Genomic DNA, 14,918 nt, shown 5'->3' with positions numbered 1-14,918 from the left:
CTTCACGGCACAGTGCGTCTCATTCTCCTGCGACTCAGGAATGAAGACTTAGTCTGGTCAACCTCTCCCTAAAGTTCACGCCCCTTCGTCCTGGCGACATCCTCGTACGTCTTCGCTGCATCCGTCCACTTTAGCCACATCCTTCCCATAACATGGTGGCCACAACCGCAGACAGTACCCGAGTGCGGCCTTGACAATTGCACACGACTGCCACATAAAGCCCCCCACCCCACCCAGAGATGAGAACGAGACTCTCTGTCATTGGGCAATGGCCGGGAGGGGGGGGAGCTGCTGTACGTCAGCGTGTCGGGAGGTTGAGGTGGACTGAGCACTGTGTACTGGAAGTGTCTCCGTCTGGTAGCGTAATTCCAACGTGCAGAGATGAAAGAAGCTGCAGATTGGATCAGAATCAGGTTTAATATCAGCGGCTAAAGTCGATAAGTTGTTTATTTTGCGGCAGCAGTTCTCTGCAATACATGATATTGTCGAAAGAAAGAACGGTACAGTCAGTATATACCGTATGTATATTAAATAGTTACATTACATAACTAGCGCAAAAACAGTCAAAAGAAAGTAGAGAAGTGGTGTTCATGGGTTCAATGTCCATTCAGAAATCTGATGGCAGCAGGGAAGAAGCTGTTCCTGAATCATTGCGTGTGTGTCTTCAGGCTTCTGTACCTCCTTCCTGATGGTGATGGTGAGCAGAGGGCATATCCTGGGTGGTGGAGGTCCTTAATGATGGACGCCGCCTTTTTGCGGCATTGCTCCTGGAGGATGTCCCGGATACTATTTAGTGCCCACGATGGAGCTGACTAATTTTACAGCTATGTGCAACTTGCTACAACCCTGTGCAGTATACACCACCCACCCCACCGCTCCTCCACGTATGGGACGGTGATGCGGCCTGACAGGATGCTCTCCACGGTACACCTGCGGAAAAGGCGTGGTGCGGAGGCAGGCCGCAGTTTCCCACATGACCGACAGGGGGTGCTGCAGCCAGCCAGCGGCGGAGGCTGACCTCGGTCCGCGAATGCAGAATGTGGCTCCCGTGGCCACGCCGAAATTCCGCTTTCTCCCGTCACCTCGCCCGCGCCCCCCGCTTCACTCCAGTCTCTCTTCTCCCAAACTCCGCTCCGCTGCCCGTCTTTATTCCTTCCCCAATGCCCCCTTTCCCCATTCCCCCTCACCTCACTCCCTCTTTCTCTGAGTGCCTGCACCCAGCCTCATCCTCTGTGTCTGACCCCGGGAGTGTGTGATGGGACAGTGTGGAGGGAGATTCACTCTGTGTCTGACCCTGGGAGTGTGTGATGGTTCGGTGTGGAGGGAGATTCACTCTGTGTCTGTCCCCGGGAGTGTGTGATGGGACGGTGTGGAGGGAGATTCACTCTGAGTCTGACCCCGGGAGTGTGTGATGGGACGGTGTGGAGGGAGGGTCACTCTGTGTCTGACCCCGGGAGTGTGTGATGGGACGGTGTGGAGGGAGATTCACTCTGTGTCTGACCCCGGGAGTGTGTGATGGGACAGTGTGGAGGGAGATTCACTCTGTGTCTGACCCTGGGAGTGTGTGATGGGACGGTGTGGAGGGAGATTCACTCTGTGTCTGACCCCGGGAGTGTGTGATGGGACGGTGTGGAGGGAGATTCACTCTGTGTCTGACCCCGAGAGTGTGTGATGGGACGGTGTGGAGGGAGATTCACTCTGTGTCTGACCCCGGGAGTGTGTGATGGGACGGTGTGGAGGGAGTTTCACTCTGTGTCTGACCCCGGGAGTGTGTGATGGGACGGTGTGGAGGGAGATTCACTCTGTGTCTGACCCCGGGAGTGTGTGATGGGATAGTGTGGAGGGAGTTTCACTCTGTGTCTGACCCCGGGAGTGTGTGATGGGACGGTGTGGAGGGAGTTTCACTCTGTGTCTGACCCCGGGAGTGTGTGATGGGACGGTGTGGAGGGAGATTCACTCTGTGTCTGACCCCGGGAGTGTGTGATGGGATAGTGTGGAGGGAGTTTCACTCTGTGTCTGACCCCGGGAGTGTGTGATGGGACGGTGTGGAGGGAGTTTCACTCTGTGTCTGACCCCGGGAGTGTGTGATGGGACGGTGCAGAATTCGGGGGGAGGTTTCACGAGGATCTGACGGGAGGGGTGAATGTGGAGTGGGATGCGGTGAGAATGGGACTGCATTAGGACGGCCGAGTGGCCACCTGCTCCTGCGCCCTCTTTGAACCACTCTGTGCCTCCTCGATTCACCACCGGCTCTGGAACGTTCCTCCGCCGTTGAGGGATGCACTATTTCCTCGGTAGCCTCAGTGCGACCTCCCTTTAGGTGACAAGAGTTTGAAGATGCTTGTGGGCCTTTGTTGGGGGTGGATTTGCAGGGGAGGGGACGGCGGCGAATTGGGCTGAGAGGATTAGCAGGAAAGTTTCTCCGCTGGAGAAACCAGGGGACGTGGCTCTGGGGAGGGGGAGGTGCGGGTGGTTTATTCCGGGGAGTGGAGGTGATATGGGTGAGGAATACAGAGACCCCGACCACGGCAACGGAATGTTCTGAGGCCGGGAGGCGTGGGGCCAGGTGCTGGTCAATGGGATTGGTTCAGATAGGTAGGTCGGCCGGGAGCTTCTACCCCCCACCACCCCGATTACAGAGCATGTCTTATGGAGATGGGTTGAGTGAGATGGAGCGAAGGGGAATGGGAGAGCTGTACACGACGGTAAGAGGCACAGACTCAGTGAGCAGCCACGGACTTTTCCCCAGGGTGGAAATGGCCAATGTCCGGGGCGTAATTTCCTAATGTTAAGGTGATTGGGGGGGGGGTGTTAGGAGTGGGGGGGTTTTATACTGAGAGAGAAACGCTCTGGTGATAGAGGGAAGTACATTAGCGACGTTTAAGAGACTCGGACAGGCTCATGGATGATAGAAAATGGGGGGGTATAAGGGGGAAGGGTTAGATTGATCTTAGAGTAAGTTAGCCGGTACAACATCGTACGCCGAAGGGCCTGGACTGTGATCTGTTTAATCCTCTCTCTCTCTCTCTCTCTCATCTGGTACAGTGTGGTCTATCTCCCCGTTCCCCGCTGTCTGGGACACTCTGGCCCGTCTCGCCATGTCTGGCACCGTCCGAGTCTTCCCCACGCTGAGCTGAACTGGTGTGTGCGCGGTAACAGAGCTCTCTTTGGGAGAGAGGAGTGCGGAAAGGGGGCGGTGGGTGAACATGGGGGTAAGGACAGGGGGAGGGTGGTGTTGGAGCCGGAGACACCCCACCCTTCGCCTAGGGGGCTTGTGGGCTCTCGGGCTGTGTACTCTGGACGGCTTCCAACATTCCTGACCCCTGTCGGGCAAAACAGCGGAAAAGCACAACATCTGGTAGCAATTATCCGGCTGCCGTGGGCGGGGGCTGGGGGCCAGGATTGGACGAGACGCAGATCCTCCTTCATTACCCCCCCCCCCCACCCTCTCTGTCAGTCGGAGCTCAGACATGGAGAAGCGAGTGTTCCTGCTCGGGGTCTTCCTGCATCTGGCCACTGCCCAGCGGACTGACAACACCACCAGGTGGGGGTCCGCTCGGGTCACGCAGCGGAACGGGGCAGGGCTGATCTGTGGGGCTGGGGGCTGCGGTGCGAAGTTGAAACATGCCCCACGCCCCCTCACCACGTCCTCACCCGTCTGTGAGTGTGTCACGGGGATTTGAGTGTGAGCGCATGTGTGTTACAGGGGCGTGAGTGTGTCACGGAGATTTGAGTGTGAGCGCATGTGTGTTACAGGGGCGTGAGTGTGTCACGGAGATTTGAGTGTGAGCGCATGTGTGTTACAGGGGCGTGAGTGTGTCACGGGGATTTGAATGTGAGCGCGTGTGTGTTACAGGGGCGTGAGTGTGTCACGGAGATTTGAGTGTGAGCGCATGTGTGTTACAGGGGCGTGAGTGTGTCACGGAGATTTGAGTGTGAGCGCATGTGTGTTACAGGGGCGTGAGTGTGTCACGGAGATTTGAGTGTGAGCGCATGTGTGTTACAGGGGCGTGAGTGTGTCACGGGGATTTGAATGTGAGCGCGTGTGTGTTACAGGGGCGTGAGTGTGTCACGGGGATTTGAATGTGAGCGCGTGTGTGTTACAGGGGCGTGAGTGTGTCACGGGGATTTGAGTGTGAGCGCGTGTGTGTTACAGGGGCGTGAGTGTGTCACGGGGATTTGAATGTGAGCGCGTGTGTGTTACAGGGGCGTGAGTGTGTCACGGGGATTTGAGTGTGAGAGCGTGTGTGTTACAGGGTCATGAGTGTGTCACGGGGATTTGAGTGTGAGAGCATGTGTGTTACAGGGGCGTGAGTGTGTCACGGAGATTTGAGTGTGAGCGCATGTGTGTTACAGGGGCGTGAGTGTGTCACGGGGATTTGAGTGTGAGAGCGTGTGTGTTACAGGGTCATGAGTGTGTCACGGGGATTTGAGTGTGAGAGCGTGTGTGTTACAGGGTCATGAGTGTGTCACGGAGTGTGGGTGTCCAGAAGTGCGAGTGTGAATGTGTGTGTGTTACGAGGTGTTGAGTGTAAGCACATGAGTACTGTATGTGTCATGGGTGTGACTGTGTGTGTGTCACGGGGGTGTGAGTTTGAGTGTGAGTATCACAGAGGTGTGAGTAGGTAGTGGTGGGTGTGTCATGAGTGTGAGGATATTACAGGGACATGAATGTGGACGAGGTGTGAGTGTGCTACAGGTACATTGCCTCATGGCGTTGGGCCAGTAACAGTTGTGAGTGTGTTTGTAGCATGGGTGTGTAAATGCAGTATGTTACATGAGTGAACATGTCACGTGCTGAGTGTGTGAGGTGAATCTGGTTGTAGATCGGCAGTCTGGGCTATCCCACAGTGTCACTGTACAGAGGGAGGAGCTGGGGGTGTGCTGGCAGTTTGCAGGGGTGGGTTGAGAAGAGTTCACTCCAGTTTGGGGCACGCTTGGACGGTTTGGTGGGAGGATTGGAGATTGCCTCAAGCTGGAGGGGTTATGTGAATTTTCGGAGGGTTGGAAATGATTTTAAGAGGGTTCAGAAGTGGGTTGGAGGGAATCGGTGAAGGGGTTTGAAGGGGCTGTATCAATTTGGGTGGGTGTTTGGGGGAATCTGCGGTTAACCCCCTCCTCCCACTGAGGTTGATGTATTGTGTCCCAGGCCAGTGTTCCCCTGTGGGGGACAATTATCCGGTAACCAGGGCCACGTGGCGAGTGAGTCATTCCCTGCTCCATATCCCCCCAACAGCAAATGCTCCTGGACCATCACGGTGAGTTATTTGGGGAAGGGTCAGGGGCCATAGTTCAAAGTGTGGGTTCGAGGGTGGCGGTTGGGTCATGGCTCAGAGGGTTGGGGTCAGGGATCGTGGACCAGAGGGTGGGGGTATTTGGATGGAGGGTCAGAGGGTGGGGAATGATGTCAGGTCATGGCATGATTCAGGGGTCAAGGGTCATGTAATAAAGAAGGTCAGGCAGACAGGGTTGAGAGGTGAGGGGTGAAGGGAGAAAGGTCTGTAGACATGATACCTCTGCCCAAGAGCAGGGGAGGGGTGGAGATTTGTGTGTGGGACCATCCCCTGGTCTTTGTGGGTCTATCCCCTAGTGAAGGTCAGTATGTGTGCGTGGGACAGTTCTGCAGTGGGCTGTCTCCCTGCCCTACACTGCACTGACCCCTGGGCCCATTGCCACCCCAGGTTCCCCCGGGACGGGTGGTTCAATTGTCATTCCGTCACCTGGACCTCGAGTCGAACCCCACCTGCCGGTACGACCACGTCAGCGTTTACAATGGACAGTCACCGTCGGGTGAGAGTCTGGGCCGGTTCTGTGGGACCATCAGACCAGGGGCCCTCGTCTCCACTGGAAACACCATCCACATCGTCATGGAGTCCGACAGTGACTCCGCCGGGAGGGGCTTCCTCGCCATGTACACAGCTGGACTACCGCCCAATACAGGTGTGAGCGCCCGACACTGCGTCAGTCGGAATGGGAACGTGGGAGGTGGAACAGTCAGACTGAAGTGTGGGCAGGGAGCAGGGGGGCAGGGGTGGGAAGTGTCGGAGCAGGAGGGGTGAGTGAATGGTGGAACAGTCAGACTGAAGCCGGGAGCAGGGGCAGGGGTGCACTTTGACTGAGGAGGGGGTTTGGGGTGGGAAGTGTTGGAGCAGGAGGGGTGAGGGAATGGTGGAACAGTCAGACTATGAGAATGTGGGGGAACAGTAGGTTTGTGGGGGGAGCAGTCAGACCGGGAGAGGACAGGGGAACAGGTGGATGGGAAGATGGGGGAGAAAATTGGATCAGTAATGGGCATTGGGAACAATCAGACTGGGAATGGGAAGGGGAACAGTCAGACCGGAAAATGGATGGGAACAGGGGAGAGGTTGGACTGGGTGTGGGAAAAGGAGAACAGTCAGATCGGGAGGTGGCAGGAAACAGGGGAACAGTTGGACTGGGTGGGAGAAGGGGGAACAGTCATACTGTGGGGGCAGGGAACAGGAACAGTCCGACTGATGGGTTGTGTCTCTACAGAGAGCCAGTTCTGCGGGGGGAAGCTGGTCAAACCTCAGGGATCCTTCACGACCCCCAACTGGCCAGACAAACCATATCCCACTGGCATCACCTGTACCTGGCACATCGTCGCCCGGTCCCATCAGGTACGGCAGCACCTTCCCCTGGCCCCTCCACTCCTCCCTCTCACCTGCCCCTCCGCTCCTCCCTCTCACCTGTCCCTCCACTCCTCCCTCTCACCTGCCCCTCCACTCCTCCCACTCACCTGCCCCTCCACTCCTCCCTCTCACCTGCCCCTCCGCTCCTCCCTCTCACCTGCCCCTCCGCTCCTCCCTCTCACCTGCCCCTCCACTCCTCCCTCTCACCTGCCCCTCCGCTCCTCCCTCTCACCTGCCCCTCCGCTCCTCCCTCTCACCTGCCCCTCCGCTCCTCCCTCTCACCTGCCCCTCCACTCCTCCCTCTCACCTGCCCCTCCACTCCTCCCTCTCACCTGCCCCTCCACTCCTCCCTCTCACCTGCCCCTCCACTCCTCCCTCTCACCTGCCCCTCCGCTCCTCCCTCTCACCTGCCCCTCCACTCCTCCCTCTCACCTGCCCCTCCACCCCTCCCACTCACCTGCCCCTCCGCTCCTCCCTCTCACCTGCCCCTCCACCCCTCCCACTCACCTGCCCCTCCGCTCCTCCCTCTCACCTGCCCCTCCGCTCCTCCCTCTCACCTGCCCCTCCACTCCTCCCTCTCTCCTGCCCCTCCACTCCTCCCTCTCACTTGCTCTCCCCTCCTCCCTCTCTCCTGTTCCCTCTCCCACCTCCCCTCTCCCCCTTCTTCCCCACTCCCCTCCCTCTCTCTCTGCTCCCTCTAGCGTGTGAGTTTGAAGAACACTGTTACGGAGCCAGTGATCGGTGTCTGGAAAGAGCTTGCATGTCCTCCCTTTGACCGGGTCATCGGTTGTGGGTGGGCGTGCTGTGTTGGTGCAGGAAGTGCACCAACTGTTGCGGGCTGCTCGCACTGCCTCCTTCCGAGGTGCATGTGACAAATCAAGCTAACCTTCAATCTAATGTTAATCCCCGTCTTCTCTCCACTTCCCTCGCCTTCTCAATTCCTGCTCACTGCTGACCCCTCTCCCCTCCCTCCAGTATGTGGAGCTGAACTTTGAGAAGTTTGCAATTGAGGATGACACTTACTGTCGCTATGATTATGTCGCCATCTACAACGGGGACAGAAGTGAGGAGGGGCAACGGCTGGGCCGGTTCTGCGGAGGCACCCTGCCTGGGTGAGTTCCCTGTCCCCTCGCATCGCCCTCCACCACCCCTCACAGACCCCAATACCCCTACCTCAACCCTCCTCCCACCGTCCTCACCTATGTCACACCAATTTCCGGCACCCCCTACACACCTCCTTCACAATGTTTCCACACTCCCACCAGCACAACTCTGAATACTTCATTCCTGCACACCCGGTGACAGGCGAACTTCCTACAGGTCATGCCGGTGGCTCCAGCAGAGCACTGGGGCAGCTACAGGTGGAGTTTTGGCTTGTGGAACGCAAAGGTTACAAGCAGAGTTCAGGCACTGGGGGAGGGAGTCCACGGGTAGAGTGTTGGTTCAACATGGGCAGGATGGAGTGTATGGGCTACAGTTGGGTCATTGCGACAGGCTAATAGGTGGAATGTGGGGGGACTACAGGCAAAACATTGCTGTGGGCTACAGGCAGAATGCAGGGACTACAGATAGTGGAAGGGCTACAGGCAGTACATTGGTGTGGGCTACAGACAGCTTGGAAGAGCTACAGGTGGAACATTGGTGTGGCTACAGGCAGAGTGTGGGGCTACAGTTAGAGGAGTAGCTATAGACTGAACCTTACTGTGGGCTACAGGTAGAGTGCAGGGGCTACAGGCAGAACATTGGTGTGGGCTACAGGCAGAGTGTGGGGCTACAGTTAGAGGAGTGGCTATAGACTGAACCTTACTGTGGGCTACAGGTAGAGTGCAGGGGCTACAGGCAGAACATTGGTGTGGGCTACAGGTGGAGTGGGGGCTACAGGCAGAGGGGATGGGCTACAACCAGAGTGCGGGGGCTACAAACAGTGTCAGGCAACTACAACCTGAGTGTGATGCTAATCTTTTTCCACTGAAAGTTCCATCACATCTGAGGGGAGCGAGCTGCTGGTCCAATTTGTGTCAGACCTGAGTGTCACAGCCGATGGGTTTTTGGCAAAGTACGACGTGAGGCAAAGGAAGGGCGTAGCCGCGCAACCAGAACCAACCTCCCCCCCCACCACCACCAGCACCAAGGCACCCAGGAGAAAAGGTACAGACTTCTCCTGCCTGAATACAGTCGGACCGGGAGCCCGGACATCTGTGAATGCACTGGCTGTGGATGGACGGTGACCCAACACCCGGAGCGTCCGGTGTCCTCTCCTTCCTCTCTTTCCCTCCTCCCTCTGTCCCCCTCTCTCTCTCCCCCTCCTTCCTCTCTCTTCCCACTCTCTCCACCCTTCCCCAGCCCTGTCTCAGTGTTGAGTGTGCCCCTGTGAACTAATACTGCCCTCTGCCCTCTGCCCTCTGCATCTCAGGTCACCTCATGTGTCAAACGAAATGTCGGCGCCAAGGGACCCTCCAGAGCAACTTCTGTGCCAGCGACTTCGGTGAGTCATGGGGGGGATGTGACTCCCACCTCTTCCTGAACCTTGACCCTACCCTGAATCCCACCCTGCGCCCGGGGAACCACTATAATCTCCTGACATAGACCAGGAGGGTGTGCAGGGTGTGATGTGTTGTCTGGGACACGGTGGTTCAGCTGTGGAGAGGGGCTGGGTCTGTTCCCTCTGGGACAGGGTGGGGGGGAATTTCCTGATGGAGATTTACAGCGCTCCGAGGGGCACAAGTTAAAGGGGTCTAACGCCAGGGGGAGCGGAGTTGGGTTACAGGAGGTCAGTGTTAGCAAAAGGAGTGACAACAGGTGGAGTCATGGGATTAGTGCCGATGAGTCAGTATGGTACGGCAGACCGAAGGGCCTGTCTGTGAGATTGCCATCAGCTAGCGGCTGAGGTCTCCCCAATTGTGGGGAGCTGGAGAGGGGGATATCTCAGTCAGCGGTGGGACACTGTGGAGTGTAATGGAATGTGGGGGATCTGGGAATACAAATCCATAAGGAATGCTTTTGGCACGTTGGCCTTCATAACTCCAAGTACTGAGTTCAGGAGATGGACGTTTCGTTGAAGTTGTATAAGACATTGGTGAAGCCTCATTTGGAGTATTGTGTGCAGTTTTGGTCACCTACCGACAGGAAAACTGTGAAAAAGGTTAGAAGGGTGCAGAGACGATTTACAAAGATGTTACTTTACCGGAACTTGAGGACCCGAATTAAAGGGAAAGGTTGAGTAAGTTAGGATTTTCTTCCTGGAGTGTAGGAATGTAGATGATTTAGAGGAGATTTGATAGAGGTATACAAAATTATGGTGGGTATAGATAGGGTAAATGCAAGCTGTTTCCACTGAGACTAAACTAGAGGTCATGGGTTAAAGGTGAAAGATGAAATGTTTAAGGGGCTCACAAGGGGTAACTTCTGCATTCAGAGGCTGGTGAGAGTGGAATGAGCCGCCAGCAGAAATGGTGAATGCAGGGTTGATTGCAGCATTTAAGAGAAGTCTGGTTAAGTACATGGATGGGAGGTGTATGGAGAACTGCAGTCCAGGTGCAGGTCAATGGGACAAGGCAGAATAACTATTCAGCGCAAACTAAATGGGCTGAAGGGTCTGTTCTGAGCTGTGGTGCCCTAAGGGAGCTAGTGAGCCAGTGGCAGTGAGCCAGTGGCAGTGAGTCAGTGGCAGTGAGCCAGTGACACTGTGCCAGTGTGGTGAACTACATACACCTGTCTGGACACTCCCCCTGCTGACTGCTCCTGCGGCTCCTCCCACAGACCCCGTGTGGTGAACTACATATACCTGTCTGGACACTCCCCCTGCTGACTGTGGTGAACTACATACACCTGTCTGGACACACCCCCTGCTGACTGCTCCTGTGGCTCCTCCCACAGACCCCGGTATAAAGGCGATCGAGGCCTGAGCCCGGCCTCTCAGTCTCCAGGATGTAGTATGGTGGTCACTCACTGCTTGTTCCTTCTTCCAGTCAATAAAAGCCGATATCTCGCCTTACGTCTCAGAGAGAGTTATTGATGGTGCATCAGCCAGTGAGTGCAGTGAGCCAACAGCACTGTGCCAATGCTGAGACCATTTCTTTCATCAATTCTTTCCTTCTCCACAGTGATCTCGGGGAGGGTGGTGCGCCTCAGCCCTCTGGGGCAGGGTCTACAGGCCACCATCTCTATCATCCACACCTACAAGACGGGCAGCTTGGCAATGCGGGAGGTGCGGGGTGAGACTCTAGCCAGGATGCTGCTGGTCTGTCAGAGATGTCCCAAACTGAGGAAAGGTAGGACTGGGAGAGATTGTGGGATGTGGAGCTGACTCTGACGGTTGTCTGCCCCTCACGGGTACCGCACATATAGACGATTCCCTGTCCCCATGGGTACAGGTACATCGACCGTTGTCTGCCCCTCACGGGTACCGCACATATAGACGATTCCCTGTCCCCATGGGTACAGGTACATTGACCGTTGTCTGTCCACAATGGGTACAGGTACACAGCAACTCCTATTGGTCTCCCACAATTACAGGCACATACTTTCCCCCTGTCGGTAGAGGCACATTCTGATTCCACCATGCCCCAAATGAGTAGAGTCTGTCCCCCACAGGTACAAGCATATTCTGTTTGTCCCCACAAGTACAGGCACACATTGACTGCTGTCTGCCCCTAGTGAGTACAGGCACATGCTGTCTGTCCTCTGTGGGTCCAAATACACACTCATGCCTGTCCCCATGGGTACAGCTGCACACTGACTGTTGTGGGTACAGGCACATTCTGAACCTCCCTCCTGCCAGTGACTACAGGAACTGACTGCCTGTCCCCACGGGTACAGCCACACACTGACTGTTGTCTGTCCCTGCAGGTATCAGGTACACCATGATGGGTACTGTGGATGCCCAGGGTCGAGGACGGATCCCCCCGAACAGCTTCTTCCTCATCTACAAGCCACAACAGCACCAAGTGCTGACCAAGCTGACCAAACGCCGGTGCTGAGGGGACAGGTGCTGCCATCCCCTCAACCCTTAACCCACACATCCCCTCCCCTCCCAACCCCATTACCCCTCCTGTCCTCACCCCTCCCAGCCCAATGCTCTCGTCGGGTCACCTCTGTGTGGTTGAAGTTGTCAATAAAAGTCTCTGCAATGAAACGTAGTTCTGTTCTCACTTTGTGGAGATGTCTACCTGGGCCCGCCAGCATCGAACAACAATTCCAGGGAGGCAGCCAGCGTCCCGGGTGAATCTGGCCAGAGCACAGTCGGAGTGGGAGGGGTCAGACCTCACCTGGGTGTGGGGCGTCTGTCAGCCGCTCCATCCCATCCCAGGACACCGCTGCAGGATCTACAGTGACAGGTCAGTGGGGGGGTGGGGGCAGGGTCACTGATTAGTCATGCTCCCAGCTCCTAGGAGAGTGAAGCTGCCCACGTCTGGACAACAGATGGTGAGTGCTGAGTGACAGCCATTTGGCCCATTGCATCTGTGCTGACCAGGATGCTAATTTAAACTAAATCCCATTTCCCAGCACATGATCCATATCCCCCCATTCCCAGCCTATTCACACCCCTGTCTAACTGCCCCTCAAGGATCTTTCATGTCTGCTTCCGCCTGGCGGCTTATTCTGGACACTCACCACACTCGCTGGGGAAAAAAGCCTCTTTTTAAGCTTTCTCTCTCTCATTTTAAACCTACTCCCTCGAGTATTTGACATTTCCACGGGAGGAAGATACCCTCCTATCCAGGTGAACCTTTTCCCTGTTCCTCTGGGAGAATACTCTCCTATCCAGGTAGCACCTTGTGAACCTCTGCTAACCCTTTTCCAAAGTAGCTACACCCTTCTTGTCATAGGGCACAGGGTATCCTGGACTTAATGCGATACTCTAAGTGCAGCCTGACGTGACTTCTTGACTTCCCTGACTGGAGAAGGCAAGTGAGTTTGGAATCTGCACCCACAATCACTCTCCATCAGGGTCCTTGGACCCCCTTGGTTAATGGCAGGGCTCCATGGCACATACCACTGTTCTGAATCAATGTTTGTAAGGGTTCTGACAGTATGGGAAGGATGTGGAAGCTTTAGAGAGGATGCAGAGGAGATTTAGCAGGACGCTACCTGGATTAGAGAGCGTGGTTTGAGCGAGCCAGGATTTTCTCTTTGGAAGATGAGAGGTGACATGATAGAAGATAAACGCACAGATCAAGTGACAGCCTGAGACTATTTCCCAGGATGGAAATGGCTAATACAGGGCGGTGTAATTTTAAGGAGATTGGAGGAACATATGGGGGAATGTCAGAGGTAAGTTTTTTTTTACTGCATGTTTATTATTCTTGAGTCCATTTGGGTGGAGTTCAGGAACAGGAAGGGTGCAGTCACACGGCAGACCCCCTCCCCCCAGTAGCCACCGGGACATTGAGGAACTGTAAACAGATTAAGAAGACATATAAAAATAACAGGGTTGTTGTCATGGGGGATTTCAACTTCCCTGATATAAACTGAGCTCTTCTTTGTGGAGTTGAATCTGTTAAGTATATCTAGGAGGCTTCTTAGATCAGTATGTGGATGGACCAATGAGAGGAGTACTGGACCTGGAGTTGGGTGATGAACCTGACCGGTTTGACTGACCTTTCAGGGTAGAAATGTCTAATATCAGAAGGCATGCGTTGAAGGTGAGAGGGGCTAGGTTCGAGGGGGATGTGAGGGGCCAGTTTTTCACTCAGAGTGGAGGATGCCCGGAGTGCTCTGCCTGGTGTGGGGCAGAGGCAAATATATGAGAGGCTTCTAAGAGGCATTCAGATGGGCAAATGAATGTGAGGAAGGTGAAGGGATATGGACGTTGTGTAGGTAGGAGGGATTTTGATTTCCTTTTTCGCTGTTTTGGCGCAACATTGTGGGCTGCAGAGCCTGTTACTGCATTGTATTGTTTTACGTTCTATGTTCAAAGAGTGGGAAGGGAGGGTTGAGCACCCTGCCAAGATAGACACAGATACAGTCAGACATTTAAAAGGCTCTTAGAAACAGAAAACCTACAGCACAATACAGGCCCTTTGGCCCACAAAGTTAGGCACATGGATTTAAGAAATTTGGAGGGTAATGGACCATGTAGGAAGGAAGGGAGTAGCTTTGGAGAACCTGTACTGTACTGTTCTGTTCACTGTATAATTTATTGACCTCCCAAAGTGTTAAGGCCTCACACTCATCAAGATTAAACTCCATCTGCCATTTCTCTGCCCATATCACCACCTATTCTACACCTAGTGACTATATTATTAGGTAGACCTGCTCATTAATACAAATAGAAACATAGAAAACCTACAGCACAATACAGGCCCTTCGGCCCACAAAGCTATGCCGAACATGTCCTTACCTTAGAACTAACCAGCCAATCATATGCTCACAAGTCAATGCATAAAAGCACGCAGATGTGGCCAAGAAGTTCAGACCAAACATCAGAATGGGGAAGAAATGTGATCTGAGTGACTTTGACTGTGGAATGATTGTTGGTGCCAGATGGGGTGGTTTGCTTATCTCACAAACTGCTGATTTCACTAGAATCTCTAGAATAGAGTTTACAGAGAGTGGTGCGAAAAACAAAATATATCCGGTGTGCAGGTGAAGGTGCCTTGTTAATGAGAGAGCTTGGAGGAGAATGGTCAGACTAGTTCAAGCAGAGAGGAAAGCAACTCCCTCAAGTAACGCATCGAACTTTGAAGTGGATGGGCTACAAGACCACAAACATACACTCAGTGGCAACTTCATTAGGTGCAGGTGGCTACTGAGTGTATATCGTTCTGTATTCTCTCACACGTTTTTCACCGTCCACAACTCCATCTGAACCAGGTGCATTTCTATCCAAGTCACTTATACCTGTCACCAACAGTGACAACTGAATTCACCCTGTTAAGCCTTATACCTGCAGCTGGCCCCTGTACATCAATCTGATGTTAGACCTCTCACAGGGTACCACAAGACACAGGAGACAGCAGACACTGGAATCTGGAGTACTGAACTATCTGCTAAAGGAACCCAGCGGTTTAAGTGGCATCTGTGGTGGGGGGGGGGGGGGGGGAAGAAATTGCTGACATTTCAGGAAGTAAAAGAGGGATCTTGGGGTCAATGTCAATAAATCCTTCAAAGTTGCTGTGCAAGTTGCTAGGGTTGTTTCAAAAGCTTATGGTGTGTGGGCCTTCATTAGACATGGGATGGAGTTCAAGAGCCACAAGATAATGTTGCAGCTCTGTAAAACCCTGGTTAGATCACACTTGGCATAGTATGTTCCATTCTAGTTGCCTC

The 14,918-nt window shown here is 54.5% G+C and overlaps 1 protein-coding gene across 2 annotated transcripts; it reads left to right on the top strand.

Annotated features, from left to right (window-relative positions):
• Positions 1 to 366: 366 nt before the first annotated feature.
• LOC132397052 (procollagen C-endopeptidase enhancer 2-like) lies at positions 367 to 11,784 on the top strand. 2 transcript variants are annotated; one of them, XM_059975303.1, is made up of 10 exons: positions 367 to 413; positions 3,046 to 3,141; positions 5,150 to 5,258; positions 5,682 to 5,940; positions 6,514 to 6,638; positions 7,626 to 7,762; positions 8,626 to 8,798; positions 9,064 to 9,135; positions 10,754 to 10,921; positions 11,499 to 11,784. In XM_059975303.1, exons 1-10 carry the CDS (start codon positions 382 to 384, stop codon positions 11,627 to 11,629), a joined length of 1,302 nt encoding a protein of 433 aa, XP_059831286.1. In that variant the 5' UTR covers positions 367 to 381; the 3' UTR covers positions 11,630 to 11,784. The 2 variants fall into 2 exon arrangements, with proteins under 2 accessions (XP_059831286.1, XP_059831287.1); XM_059975304.1 differs by lacking the exons at positions 367 to 413; positions 3,046 to 3,141 and adding an exon at positions 3,395 to 3,544.
• Positions 11,785 to 14,918: the final 3,134 nt, after the last annotated feature.

This window comes from Hypanus sabinus, chromosome 7 (genome assembly GCF_030144855.1).
Source record: "Hypanus sabinus isolate sHypSab1 chromosome 7, sHypSab1.hap1, whole genome shotgun sequence".
NCBI lineage: Eukaryota > Metazoa > Chordata > Chondrichthyes > Myliobatiformes > Dasyatidae > Hypanus > Hypanus sabinus.
Note: the sequence above shows the minus strand (reverse complement) of the source record. Positions and strands in the feature narration are given on the sequence as shown.